This window comes from Giraffa tippelskirchi, chromosome 4 (genome assembly GCF_054371585.1).
Source record: "Giraffa tippelskirchi isolate mGirTip1 chromosome 4, T2T-mGirTip1v1.2.pri, whole genome shotgun sequence".
NCBI classification, from domain to species: domain Eukaryota; kingdom Metazoa; phylum Chordata; class Mammalia; order Artiodactyla; family Giraffidae; genus Giraffa; species Giraffa tippelskirchi.
The window spans coordinates 204543114-204558389 of NC_137278.1; the positions used below are offsets into that span (position 1 = coordinate 204543114).

Genomic DNA, 15276 nt, shown 5'->3' on the forward strand with positions numbered 1-15276 from the left:
CAACCAAGTGGTTTGATGGGTCCCACAATTCAATTTATGCGTTCAAACATTTTTTGTACTCTCAAAGCTAGGGCTGGGTGCTAGACATACAGACATGGTTCTCATGCTAGAGGAATCTTAAGTCTAATGGGGAAAAAAATGGACTCAAAGTGAATAATTATGATGCAATGAGAAAGATATTGATGTCTGTAATATAGATTTTTACTTAAGTCACAGGAAAGTGCAACTTTAGCTAGTACACATGCCCTACTACTGGAGCCCCTGATAAAGTCCAAGTCATTTGGTCTTATGTGTGATACACACGTGTGCATAAATAATAAAAAAAGAAGTGTTGGTTTCTTAAAAATTCAAATAGTTATGTATTTGTAGGTGCTACGGGAGTACAAAGGTGATGCTACCCGACACTGGAAGTCACAGAGAAAGAGAAACAAGAGCCTTTCTATGTGGGGTAGGACAAGTGAACGTATTTGGGCCTTAAGAATATTTCATCCTCATGATTAGCTTGGACTGACGTTTCAAGTAATTTTCTGATATCATTCCCAAAAAGTAACATTCCTGTGGGCCCCTATTTACTGTAGTCTCTTATAAGTCTTTCCTGATTGTTGCTGCAAAGATGTAAAAGAAAGGGGGAGGTCTCTGTGTCCCTCACTCGTCTCCCCTGCCTCTCCTGCTTCCTGGTTCTCAATCTCTGCCCTGTCCTACAGCATCCCTGCGATGTTTTCTTCTCCTGCTCCTTATACAGAATTTCTCAAGCTTTCTAGATCGTTTCATGATTTTCTTCCTTCAACCTGGAAAGTCAGCCTCAACAGTTAGCACAGTGTACATGGCACTAAAAATGTATTTCTGGCCTGTGCTTTTAATGTAAACAATAGTATTTTAAAGAGTACTAACCTTTAAGGGTAGACCCAAAATATGGAAGAATGGGAAAGCAGGGGTTCCAGTCCTGGCTCTGCTGCTACCTAATCAAGTCACTTGATTTCTTTTAGCCTCAATTTTTCTCACTGTAATACAATTTGGTAAAATAACTCCTGCCCTTTGAAGCTCCAAAAAACCTCAGGTGTGTGAAAAGTGCTTTGTAAAACTGTATCACAGACTAAAAATGTCTCACTTGAGGTCTTTACATCAGATAGCTTTTCTCTTGGACAGGAGCAAGACTGTTAGTAGCGTAACCTGGTACCATACCCCCAAAGAGAAGCTCTATTCTGCAGAGTAAAAGGGCCTTATATAAAAACCTCCTTGTTTAAAATCACATCCCAAGTTCTGTGGGGCAGGGGGAAGGGGGAGAAGGAAGAGGAGGGGAGAACTGCTTCCTTTTGGAAGGCAGTTCTGGGACATGCAGTGAGTGAAGAAGCACGCTCTGTTCCCAGACTCCAGACAACCTGGTATGCATAAAGAGTGAGAGATAGAGAAAGGCAGAAGAATCAGCACTCATTTATTAATAAAATTAAATGTACAGTAAGTGTTCAAAGCACGCTCCTGAAATTCTGAGCTGTCAATACCAAAACAGTGGTTAACGGACCCAGAAGGGTCCCTTTATTTGTTGCCAGAGAAAGAAGGACCTGCTAAAAGTCAGATCCGGAGTAAAGACAAAAAGGAGGAAGTAGAGGAAGTAGAGAGAAGGAAAAGTTGATTCTAAGATCCTACTGATCCACCATCTAAAAATTATATGGCCAAATGCACTGTGGTATCCTAGATTGGATCTTGGAACAGAAAAAGGAGATGAGTGGGAAAACAAATGAGATCTAAATAAAGCTTGGAGTTTACTTAGTAGTGTAACCAATGTTAATCTTAGTTTTGACAAATGTACCACAGGTATGCAAGATACTAACATTTGGGGCAGCCAGTGAATGGTATACAAGAGCTCCCTGTTCTATCTGTGCAACCTTTTTGTAAGTGTAAAATTATTCCAAAACAAAAAGTTTATTTTAAAAACCCATGACTTTGACTCTCCTTTCAGAAAGATATATGAATAAATTATGAAAACATATCAAGAGTCAGGTTTTTCAAACTGAAGTGCTACCATGTGTTGGACATAAAGAAATTACTAATTCCTATAAATGATTAGTTATAACAAATAATAGTCTAATAAATTCAAATTATAAAATGATTTGTGGCATAAACAAATACAATAAACAATAATGTAACGTTGAAGACTTGAAGACAGGAATACCTAATCCTTTAAAAATTACACATACCAAAATCACTATGTTATTGATATGCTCATTCAACCCTTTCAAAATCCCACAAATGTCTCTCTCATCTCTCTAAATAGTGTATAAATAATGAGTTAAATTATCTCTCAAATAATCTGCTTTAGAAATCAGAAATAATATTATCAAAAAAAGATAAACATCTTCTATTTAATCTGAATACCAGACCAGCAGGGAGACAGGCAGTGATGAGGAATTTTCCTGGGCTGGTAAATCTGGTAATTTACAAAAGATAAGCTTGTGAAAATTTAACTTGAACTACTGAAGTATGAAAAATAAAAAGGCTCTGTATTGTGTAATAATACTTATAAAATGGTGAAAACACGCATGCATCACCTTATTTAATTCTTGAAACAAAGTTATGTGGAAGATGTTATAATTATACTATTTGTAGATGAGGGAATTGAACCTTAGGGAAATTAAGCAATTACCCAAGGTCACAGGGTAGCTAAAGGGTAGAGAGCAGAAACTGGAACCCAGCTCTATCTCAATCGACAGCCTGAGCTCGTAACCATTATTATATATTGTGCTTCTCTTCTTCCACAGAACACACCAGTTCTACACTTTTTAAAATGATACTGTATTAATAGTGTTATCTACATGATGTGACTGGGAAAAAAACAATCTATATTCTTATGAACCAGGGGAAAGTCCAGGTGATTTCAGCTAATCAGAACTCCAGAATTGAAAATTCCAACAGAAACAGAGACTACAGATAACAGTGGTCACTTGTAAAGGTCATTCAAAGGGGCTGCTCCCAGAGGTGGGAGGCAGCCTGGAAGGGTCCCAGAGAACTCCACAGGCCCACTTTCCACTTGGAGCTCAAATGCGGGAACATCCATGCTGAATAGGCAGAGAGCACCTGCTTCCTGGTACAATTACCTCTCTGCAACCTGCCAGGGTTTCTTTCCTGGTACTAGGGAGATTCTGGGTTGATTCATTCATTCATTAATCAAACTAATAATTATCATACACCTACTATACGGTAGGCATTTTGTGTCAGGTGATATAGCAGTGATATGGACAGATGGCATCCCTGCCCTCACAAAGTGTATGTTCTACTGTGGAAAACATAGTAAGTTAGTTATATAACTTACAGTGGTACGTTATAGGAGGAAAAATACAGTAGAATAAGAAGCGAGAGAGAGAGGCTGGGTGGTCATTTTATACAGAGTTCACAGGCAAGGCCCTTCTGAGTAGACAGATGCAGAAACCTAGATAATATGAGAAACCATGAAAAGATTTGGAGAAAAGAGTATTCCAGGCAGCAGAAATAGCAAATGCAAAGGCACCAAAGTTAGAAAAGATTTGTCTCGAGAAAGAAACTGAGACTTAAGAAATGAATAGAACATGCTGAACTTTACTATGCAGTCACTGGGTTGGATACCCTACTGCAGGGACTCATTCAATCTCGACAGCTACTTAAGGTACGTACTGCCTCTATTTTATAGATGAAGAAGAGGAGGTTCAAAGAGGTTAATTACTGTTTGCACAGCTAGTAAGAGGTAGAGCCAGAGTTCAAACACAGGTTGGTCTGATCCAAAAGTCTGTGCTTTTTCTATTACATCATATTTAATGCCACAGTCATAGCAAAAATACTAATAATTATACATAAGTAAGCAAATAAACTCCCACGTCCTCAAAAACCTGAGGCCCACCATTTCATTTTGGGTAGTTGCTCATCACACCCCTGAAGTAACCTTTTCTAACTGCAGCAGACAGACTGCAAACTACCAGCCACTTCAATGTCATCAGTCCCTTCCCGGAAGATTTACAAGGCAGTGCTCAAACAACCCATCACAGAAGACCTGAGAATAATGTGTACTTGCGCCACACATCTGAAAGGATGGAGACAAATTGGGAATGTGCATCCTTTAGACTGGCAGGGCCATCTGAACAAGGCCCTCCAGCAATAAAGGCACCAGGAACAGCTCTTTACCTGTAGCATGAGTTCTGCACATTCACCCAGAAAACATGGGCCGCTTCAAATCTTACTTGCTATTTCCCTGTCGTACAACTGGTGGGGGCTTCCCAGGTGGCTCAGTGGTAAGGAACCCGCCTATAATGCAGGAGATACAGGAGACGTGGGTTCGATCCCTGGGTCGGGAAGATTCCCCTGGAGGAAGCGGGCACGGCAACCCACTCCAGGATTCTTGCCTGGAGAATCCCATGGACAGAGGAGCCTGGCGGGCTACAGTCCAGGGGGTCACAGAGAGTTGGACACGACTGAGCAGGCACGCCCTGTGTAACTGGTGCTGCAATCCGCACCCAACTCTGCTGTGGGCAGGTGACCGGTGAGCAGATTCAAAACCTGGAGCAGGGTGGTTACTCCACAGCAAGCCACAAGTGACCCAAAAAGGTTTTCTCTTAGAATTATATTAGAGCATTTATCCCTCCTGTATCTTTATCATATGGATTTGAAAACACACAACATGGTAGGACAATCATGACTGAAATAAAGAAGGCCGTCAATCTTAAGGGAAATCAACCCTGGACACTCACTGGAAGGACTGATGCTGAAGCTGAAGCTGCAGTATTTTGGTCACCTGATGCAAATACCCAACTCATTGGAAAAGTCCCTGATGGGGGAAAGATTGAGGGCAGAAGGAGAAGAGGGCATCAGAGGATGAGATGGCTGGATGGCATCACTGACGCAATGGACATGAAGCTGGGCAAACTTTGGGAGATGGTAAGGGGCAGGTAGGCCCCTCATGGCGTGCTGCAGTCCATGGGGTCACAAAGAGTAGGACACGACTGGGCAACTGAACAACAACAGCAAGATTCTTTTGTGCAGAAGAACGAGATCCATAAAATTAAATTTCATGTAGTATATGAGGTGTGAAAGCTACAACTCTATCAGCTAAAATTGTTGGAAGAGTTAAAATTCTCAAGATCAGAAAAGCCAGTCTATTAAAATACAGTAGCCCATCTAACTACTGTAGGATTTTCCCACGCCCCATCCCCCCAGGTTTACTTAGTAAAGACATCACAAAAGTAAATGTGTGAGTAACTCCAAGGGCGGTCAGGTTGTTAGGAGAACTGCAACTCTGTATTTCCTGAAGTTTCTGTGGTCAGATTTGCAAGTGGAATGTTTCATTACTGCAGGTTTTACACAGAATTTTACGAAACAAACCTGCATTAAGTTAAAGCAGAACTGAAATCAATGCCTTCTGGCCACTTCAGGAATGCTTTCTCTCTGTTTTCCCATCACAGAAACCTCCTTTTAATTTAGATGTTTGGCTCTTCAATATACACCATGGATCAGAGGGGACAGTGCAGCGCCAAAGCTAAAATGGAAGTAGAATGCAAAGCGACCAACCGATTACCCAGTGACCACACACTGCACCTTCTCGCATGATTCTGAGCGATGCAGAGGGTGCCACGCCTTTTAGTAGAATGCTTATTTTTAAATTATCCCGGATACCAGCTTATAGCTTCCTTCCTCCTGCATTTTCAAATCATCCCAGTATTAGTAACACCCCTCCCTAAGAAGTCTCCTTGTAGTTGTTTCAGAAAAGTGCATTTGACGTGTTTGACACACTGTGTGATACAAAAGCAAGATCTCCCCGTCTCTGGCTCTTCTGCCTCTCTGGGGCATGAAAGCAACCAGAACTACAGCAACAGCTGGGGATCATTAAACTGACAGAAATAGCTTCGGAGACTCCATTGGTGAGTGACTGGGGGGAGGAGAGGCTCAGTATCAGATTAAAACAAATCAAAAGGGCAACAGGAAAAGGGCGGGGGGAGAGGGTAAGGTGAAGCCCAAGTTGTGTATCACACCGAATTTCCTTTACACAGTCCAAGGGAGGCACCGAAGCAAAATAAAGGGATGGGTGGCTGCAGCCTCACTTGGGCCCCACCCATTCTCGGATGAAGGTTTAGTCAAACCTAAAAATGCAGGTCAATGACGACCGGCTGGGGGAGGGCTAGGAGGGAGCTGCAGCATCACAAAGGCTAACCTGGGTCACCCCCCAGTCTGGAGGAATCACTAGAGGATGTGAGGCAGTTCTGGGGCTGTGCAGACAATGAAAATCAACTTCACGATGAGTGTACGTGCCAACCCCTAGGTGGACTTGGAGACCAAACCAAGTCCCAGGGCATCCCCTCGAGCGGGGAGAACCAGACACCGGGTGAAATGCAGGCCCTCAGGATGTCCACTTCCAGAGCAGAGCCACGCCTCCAATGCTAGCTTCGGAGCCTGGCAGGCCTCCGAAGGTCGGTGCAGGAATGTACCATCTGCCTGGCCCCGTGCCAGAGTGTGCTCAGCACATATCTGAGTGCCCCAGAAGAGCTTCCATTAGGTGGCCCCACAGGAGTGGGCTTGCATATCCTGATCTACACCTCACAGTCTGGTTAGTCCCGGGATCCTGGGGTAGCCTCTCCAGCCCCCCACTTGCTAGACTGGCACTTCATATCACCAAGGCCTCTCTCACCAAGGCATGTTCTTTACAACTAATCTTACAGGACTCCAGTTTCAGACAGTTTCCCCCACCTGCAAGCCTGAACAGGAAATGATTCGATTGCAGATATTAGGACTGCAACTCTCTTTGGCAACCGTGTTTAGTAACTGTGAGATTGCGTGAACTTCAGCTGAACATTTTATTTGATGCAGCTAATGATTTACTAGAGAAGGCTCCAGGTTGATGGCTGGTCTCAGCAAAAAGCTACCACTACCCTATCCTCCTTCAAGAATGGACTGCTCCTTTTCTAACCCACAAACCTTGTAAGAACATATCCTAATGCATATTTCCAAAACCTGGTTTTCTATAATGAGTTTAAGAAAAAAACACACCTCAGAACAGTTGACTCATTCTGAATATTTTAAGTATGAAGAAGGGTAGAAGATACACAAAGATAAATCCATTACAGAGGAGACTGAGAAAGAATCTAAACTATATGTATACATAGTTTATACACACACACATTACATATAGTTAATTTTAAGGCTTGTGGTTGCTATTGTTTAGTTGCTAAATCCTGCCTGACTCTTGTGACCCCGTGGATTGGAGCCTGCCAGGCTCCTCTGTTCATGAGATTCCCAGACAAGAATACCGGAATGGGTTGCTATTTTTTTTCTCCAGGGGATCTTCCCCACCCAGGGATTGAACTCATGTCTCCTGCATTGGCAGGTGGATTCTTTACAGCTGAGCCACCCAGGAAGCCCAATTTTAAAGCTGCATAACATCAAAGGACAGGATATATTTTAACCAAACTATTGTGACAATAATCACTTCTCAGTGTGTGCATTCTAGGTGGGAGTAATTGCATCAATATCTCTTTCAGCCACCTTTAACAGAGTAAATGCTTTACATAAAATGTAAAAACTTAACATCATAATCAATCACTTACTATGTACATGTCTTGGTAAAAGGTAGGAATTAAGAAGGAAAATAACCCAATACATTTATACAATACTTTACAAAGCTACTTTCACACATACAATCTTATAAGTTAGGACAGCAGATATTATACTCACTACACAATGAAAGAAACTGGTCTGCCAAGCTTAGAGTCACTTAGCCAAGCTCCTCACTGGCAAGATTAAACCGAGAACTTCAGGTTCTTGACTACTGGCTCAGTGTCGAGCTCTAGCTGTCTACCATAAAAAGGCTTCTGCCCTCAAGAAGTAATCTCTGAACCTAATGCCATGGCCAGTGTTTCTTAGATGTACTAAGTTTCTTTCCAGTAAGAATCTCACCAGTCTCCTGTTCCAACATCATTGTTGTTGTTGTTTAGTCACTAAGTCATATCCGACTCGTTTGTGACCCCATGGACTGTAGCCCACCAGGCTCCTCAGTTCATGGGATTTCCCTGGCAAGAATACTGGGGTGGGTTGCCATTTCCTTCTCCAGTGGATCTTCCTGACATCATATTTTGAATCTAATTCAAGACAATTATGTGAAAAGGTTATTAATATCACTGACAATTAAAAGATGTGCGTTCCTTCTGAAGGCTAGAATTATTAATATGCGATTGAATAAAACTGAATTAGGACAGAATGCTAAAAATCTATCACTTTGGGACAAACACTGTATTTTGCTTATGGGCATGATACTGCCCTCTAGTGCACAATAACCTTAACAGACTCAGCTAATGCATATCAACCACCTTCTATGAATAAACACTGGGCTTCCCAGGTGGCTCAGTGGTATAGAATCTGCCCGCCAATGCAGGAGACACAGGTCTGATGAAGATCCCCTGGAGTAGGAAATGGCAACCCACTCCAGTATTCTTGCCTGGAAAATTCCATGGACAGAGAAGCCTGGTGTGCCACAATTCATGGGGTCGCAAAGAATTAGACACGACTGACCACAAATACACACGTGTATAAATGCACTTTGCTAAGCATTGTGGAAGGGAAAAAAGAGAAAAGGCTAAGCCTATCACATATGTGCAATCACAGCAACCATATAAGGCCCCCCAAGGAATATATAATGGAGAAGACAGGAAATGTAAAACAAAATCACTGTAATCAAACACAGTATTATAAGTGCTTTAAGAGACTGCAGATAATAAATCACTTGAGTACAAAAAGAATTAGGTAAGCTTCACTGGGGCAGCAGCATGCATACCATCATTGAAGGACCACAAAAAACTAAAGATAAACAGCATGAACCATGCAAGACCTGGCCTAGGAAATACTGTAAGGGTAAACACATAATCAATACACTGCAGTTTAGCTGGAGCATTAAGTCTGTTAAAGGGAGTGGTAGAAGGTAGCTAGAAAGCAGGCTAAGGTCAGAATGTGAAGGGTCTAGAACTGTGCTAGCCAATATGGTAGCTACTTGCCACATATGCTATTTAAAATTAAATAAAATTAAAAATTCATTTTCTGAGTCACTCCAACCAGATTTCAAGTCTCCACAGCTACCTGTATCTACTGGTTACCACAGTGGACAGAACAGCAGTAGTACTGGGCTACATTGCAACAGAAGGTTGTATTAAACTACAAAACACCAATCTTTCAAGGCTGATCAATCCTTCAAGCTCACTCCTCCCCCAAAATGCAGATCTGATCCTTGCCAAAGTCTGTTAATAAAGAAAATCACAGGTCCTAATGCCATAAGGGGTAAATAAAAAAGGTTAGTCCCTATCCTTCTAGGCATTTCCAACTGTCAGCTAAAGCCATGAAAAAAGTGTTACGGATGGCCTCCTATAAACAATTATCTCTAAAAACATGTGCCAGCTTTTAGACTCTACTTTTTTATTAGGAAAAAAAAAAGCCAATTAAGAAACTATGAAAGAAGAAAAAATATTATTGAAGATTTATCGATAATAATAAAGCACAAGAGTAGGAAGTTATTGCCACTGAGTTTCTTTGAGCATTTAAAAGATTTCTTTGAGCATTTAAAAGAAGAACTATCTTTACTCTTCAGATACCTGCTTCACCTCGAAAGAAGTAACATCAAGCATCTTTTCTATCTAATGCACAGCCTATTTCTTTTCTGCAGTTTACAAAATGATAATATTAAAAAAAAAAAAAAAACAATGTTTATATATATTTGTAGAAAGTAAAATGTGAGTCTACTCATGATCAGGAAGACATACAGAATTCTAAATACAAGGTTCTAAACGTGGTTTAAGGCCAGAAAAGCATACAGTCAATTGCTTAGGACAGTTCTCTAAAACTACCATTCTGACCCTACTTATGAAAAGAACTCTGTATTTCTATTTCCTATATACTCCTGCATTTAAAGATGGTCTTAATGATCAGACTGGGAATCTAAAACACCACAGTCTCCTGGAATATAAGAAGTCAACACAGCAGCACAAAGCCTGAAGTCCTGAGTCATACTGTCTCTGCCTCTCAGTCTTCCCACTAATGTTGCATGGTGTTCCCTTGACATTAGTCCAGAACACATCTAGATATTCAAAGAAAAATCAACTGCCTCTCAACCAGTTTTTTAAAATATCCTCTTTGCAAACCAGGCACCAATAAACACTCATGTCCTCTTCAATGAACTCATTCGTTGTGATACCACATGCTCAAGTCATCCTGTCAAATGTTAGTGAAGTCCCAAAGAGATCTCAAAAATTCAAAAGATATATCCAAGTTTTTAGAGAAGCAGAATTTATATGACCAATACTAGATTGTACTTAAATTCTGATAATGGATAATAGAAGACCTCCAAACTAGGCAAGGGTAAATGTTAATAATTCTTTTCCATCCACACTTGATAGAACTTGGATCAAGTCTGTATCCTCCTTTTTTTCATAACCCAGAAACCCCCTGAAAGGATTTTTTTTCCAGCAGTTTCAGTGTTTTTTTCCCCAGAACTCTAAGAGATGGTCTCAAGGAAAACTCCTTATGGGTGTTCCCTTAATAGTTTCCTGCTATCTTCCATACACTTGGATATGATTCTAATGTAATTCTGCAATTACTAAAAAGACTGGTAAGGCTAGTTCAAACTGTTCACCCTAACCAAAACTAACATGCAATACAAATAAAAACCTTTCAAGTGTTATTTTATTTTAAATTATGGTGTCTTAGTGTTACAAGCTCTTAGAGCTTATCTATCTGCTTTCAGTACTTAACAGAAGAAACTGAAGTCATCATCAATAGCTCCTATTGATTTGCATAGTACTCATGGCCAGTGTATGTTTTACTAATAAACACATTGTGTTTGATCTACATACATGGAAAGAATCCCACCTTACTAAAGAAAAGATTTTTCTTCCTTCTTCCATAATCTCAATTGGATACATGAGCTCTGCATGGGTGGAAGGAAAGGAGTAAGAAAGTGAAACATGCTAAACACTGTCCCATCAGGTCATGAAATACACTCTACAGGTCCCTGCTCAGTTATCTATCTGCTAAGTGCTCAATAAGCTTCAATAAAAACCATCCAAAGAATAAACCATCCAAAGTCAAAGCATGGATGACTGTAGAGAAATAGGGAAGGAATAAAAAAAAAAAAACAGCAGTAAACAGAGGAGAAGACAAAAAAACCATGCAAATCCCCAAGGGACAAATATGCCAACCTTCCCGTAAACTGTGATAAGGGGCCAGGCACATGGCTGAGCAGCTGTCCTTCCCCGGCTTCAGGACAATCCATGGGAGCGGCAGGATCCTGCAGGTGGGCTGATAAATCCTGGCCCTCTCCTGCAGCACGCTGGGGGAGAGGTGAGACTCCAAAGGCCAGTGTTGCAACAAACTCATCCTCCTGCCCTCGCTCTTTAAAGAGGCCATTTATTACGTGCAGCAGATCTGATTAGCATGGCTCTTTTAGTTAAAGTGGGTACTTCATTTCTGCAGCCCTCAGGGCTGCAAGAACAGCCAGATCCCAAGTTTACTTAGGGAGTGTGGCATTAAAGGCAGTGACAGCAGAAGGTCAGAATCAGTAAGTCTCCTGGAAAACATTTCTTCCTGTCAGCACTGGGCCTCGACACAGACACCTCCCTCCTCTGCCCAAATGCCAAAAAGCAGCGCTGGGATGATTTCGACGTGTAAAGCTGGAAGACAGGAGGGTTCCCTGAGAGAAAATGCTCGTAGCAACCAACCAACCTCATTCACCCAAAATAGTAAACAGTTGGTTTCTCTGCTCAGAACCAAAAGGCTTCTGCCAGACAAGCAGCATCACATGACCGAGCTCTCTCTCCTCTCCTCCACTTCCCTCCTTTCTTGTGCAAGGTCGGCACCAAAGTGGAACAAGGAGCTATAATACTATTTTATTTCACTTGACATTTGCTCTTAAAATGTTTATAGATGAAAGATATCAAATTGGGAGGAGGGGAAGATACTAACAGAAAAACTCAGAAAGAACTAACTTTGAAACAAGCCGTATCACAACACTAAGAAGGGAACCACAAACATAGTGGTTAGCTAGTAAAGATGCCCAATGAATGAACGAATGAGTGAAGAGACACATTTCTTAGCAAAGATATAGCTCGGGACATACTTGACTTGCTCATTGAGAAAGAAAATAAAGGCTCTTAAGAAGCTAATGTCAGAGACAGTGGCGGCCCCGAATCTGAGACCCACAGATAAGACCCACACCCTCACCTTGTCGGCCTCAACTTCTCTCATTCGATTCAACTTCTCTCCACTGGATTTTATTCCTTAGATGTCACAGTCCCATCACGCAAGTCACTGACGAGGCAACTGGGGCAACTACACTAACAGAGTGAGCTGAAAAACCTACCCAGCTCATTAGAGCAACAGCTGCCACCATGATACTCCCTGGCATTTCCACCTGAAGCAGGTGGTAGTGAAAGGCTGGTGGCACAGCTGGTGCCCGATGTGGCACCATATTCCTCTCAAGGTTCATAAGCACTTGAAAGCTGTGCAAGGCATACAGGGTAGAGACAAAGAAGCAAAAACCTCCATGCAGAGCAATTTGTTCCAATAGGAAAACAGGTAAAGTCAAAGAATCATTTAATAATCAACTGCATCACCATCACGTGCACAGCCTCCACTCCAGGGACCAACTGAAGGGCTCTGAGTAGACTCACTCATCCTCGTCCACCCCCCTGCATGGCAGGATGATCAATCAACATTTGTAAAATGGAAAGAAAATGGGAAATGAAAAAAGAAAAAAATATCAGAAATCCTTAATTTAAGCAACATCTTTTGCCAACAAGACTATGTGAAGAGAATAATTTGGTTAATGAAAAAGTGAAAGTGTTAAGTTGCTCAATTGTGTCTGACTCTTTGAGACCCCATGGACTGTAGCCCGCATCAGAATACAAACACTACTGATGAAATAATTTGCTGGCGAGGATGGGGAGCAACTGGGACTTTCAGACACTGGGTAGAATGCAAAATGATAATGCCACTTTGGAAAGTTAAACTTATACAACCCAGTAATCTCATTCCTGAGTATTTATTTAAACAAAGGGAAATGAAAACACCTGACCACATAAAGAGCTGTACGTGAATATTCAGAGCAGTTTTATTTTATTGCCAAAAACTAGGGGGAAAAAATCCAAATGTCCTTTAACTTGTGTACAGAATAAAAATTGTGGTATATCCATACAATGAAATATTATTCAGTGATTTAAAAAAAATCCCTGAACTACTAGTATAGACAACAGTATATATGGACCTGAAAAGCACTATGCTAAGTGAAAGAAGACACACACAAAGGGCTACACATTAAATGGCCACACATTTATATGAAATTCAAGAAAAGGCAAAACTATAAGGGCAGAAATAAGATCAGTGGTTGCCAGAAGTTGGGAGTACAAAGAGGCACAACAGAAGTTTTTGATGGAAATAGTCTATCTCTTGGTTGTGGTTGTTGCTTGCCTTTTACCAAGATGTACTAAACTATACTCCTAGAAAGGGTGACTGTTACTGTATATACATTGATCTCAATTAAAAACAAAACCAGATTATGAAATAATGTGCATAGAGGCAGAATGGAATCACAGTTAAGAATATAAGAGTTAAGAATATAAAGCTCTAGAGCTAGACTGTCTGGGTTTAAATCTTGTCTCTCTCTACCACTTATTAGCTGTATGACCTTGAGATAATATCTCTATACCTTCATTTCCTCATCTGGAAAATGGGGATAAGAGTATTCATCTCACAGGGGTGCTATCATAAATGGTGTAATACCTACAAAGCACTTATGACAGTGCCTGTTCTAAACATGAGATTCAGTAAATGCAAGCTGCTGTCATCACACAGTTATAGAACACACAGATAAACATGTCTGGATGGTGGTGGGAATAGGATGTTTTTATTTTCTTCTTTTCCCTTTTGTTTATCTGTATCTTCTAAATTTTCTACATTAAACAACTACTGCCTTTATAATAAGCAAAAAAAATCCTTTTAAAAAAAACAATGAAAGAAAGGACACTGGGCTAGAACTTGGGAGCTCTGTTTGTTAGCTGTGCAGCTAATTATTAATTACTTAGTTGTAGGACTGTAGGGCGTCATCCTCATCTCTAAATGGGAGGGGCTAGAGCTGACAGGCTCCATCTCTAAAATGGAATGGTTCTACAAGATGTGTGGTGCAACTGTGCAAGCTACACCATTTTTTTTCATTCTATATTTACTGTCTGCCTACCATGAACCAGGTACCACGACACAGACATAAAAACATTCAAGCCACTCCCCTCATGGAGCTTACAATACAGGCTGTTCAAAGAGACAGACAGATGTGTACCCAATCATACAATCATCAGCATGACAAGTGCTCTGACAGGAACATAAAGAGGGGAACTAATTAGGTTGGAAAGAGTCAGAGAAGACACGCAATCAAGACCCGAATTTTTTTTTTTTTTTTTTAAGTCAAAGCAAAAAGATGGGGAAAGGAATTGCTATCAAAGGGAGAGGAATGTACAAAAGCAAAGGTGTGACAATAATTTCTCGGTCAACGGAGGAGAAAGAGAAGGAAAGGGCAATCAACAGTAGTGTGAAATAAAAAGAATCAAAACTAGCAGTGGGGAGGCTGGTTAAGAGGAGGGAAATGAGAGGTCAGGCTGTTTATAATCTCCAGAAATCATACAGAACTGTAAATGTTTTATTATTATTCAAATATCTATATGTGCCATGAATAAACCTGATAAATATTAGTCTAAGATGTACTTTACTATATTTACAAATACTTGCAAAAACTTTACAAACAAAAATGTCCGTTCACTTCCATTTTCCTTGGTTAACTGTACACACTTGTTCTTTCAGTAAATATTTATTGAGTGTGCGTTATGCACATGCTAGGTGCTGGGGAGGAAGGGGAGACACAGAGAGTAAGCAAATGAACCACCAAAGCAGGCCAGAGAACCAGACTGCTTTTTCTTCTGTCCGAGATCTACTGAGATTCTCTACCCTCTGAAGCGTGATAGCGGCAATGTGACAGGAGGCTGAGAGCTTTGCACTTGGAACCAGACTCTGTTCGAACTCCGGCTTTTACAGCCTACCACCAGTCTGGCTGTGAGTAAGTCACTTAACGTCTCCGAGCGTTCATCCCTCCTGAAAATGGGGGTGACATCACCAAATTCATATAGCTTTAGGGTGAATTTAGTGAGACAATCAATCAACAATCAGTATGCCACAGGTACAGAACATGTTCAGCAAACGGTTCTTTTCACTATCGTTAAACTTCAGTCTTCCACTTTT

The 15276-nt window shown here is 41.0% G+C and overlaps 1 protein-coding gene across 7 annotated transcripts in view; it reads right to left on the reverse strand.

Annotated features, from left to right (window-relative positions):
• Nucleotides 1-15276, reverse strand: part of MRTFA (myocardin related transcription factor A) — a 197406-nt gene that overhangs the window by 50753 nt on the left and 131377 nt on the right. For 2 of the 7 annotated variants that reach the window (XM_081587551.1, XM_081587550.1), the window contains exon 1: nucleotides 11193-11544. The exons of the other annotated variants lie outside the window; for them this stretch is intronic. In XM_081587551.1, the coding sequence (XP_081443677.1) occupies nucleotides 11193-11400 (208 nt within the window). In that variant the 5' untranslated portion in view covers nucleotides 11401-11544. Of the gene's footprint in view, nucleotides 1-11192; nucleotides 11545-15276 lie in introns of those variants that run through there. 7 annotated transcript variants of the gene reach the window in all.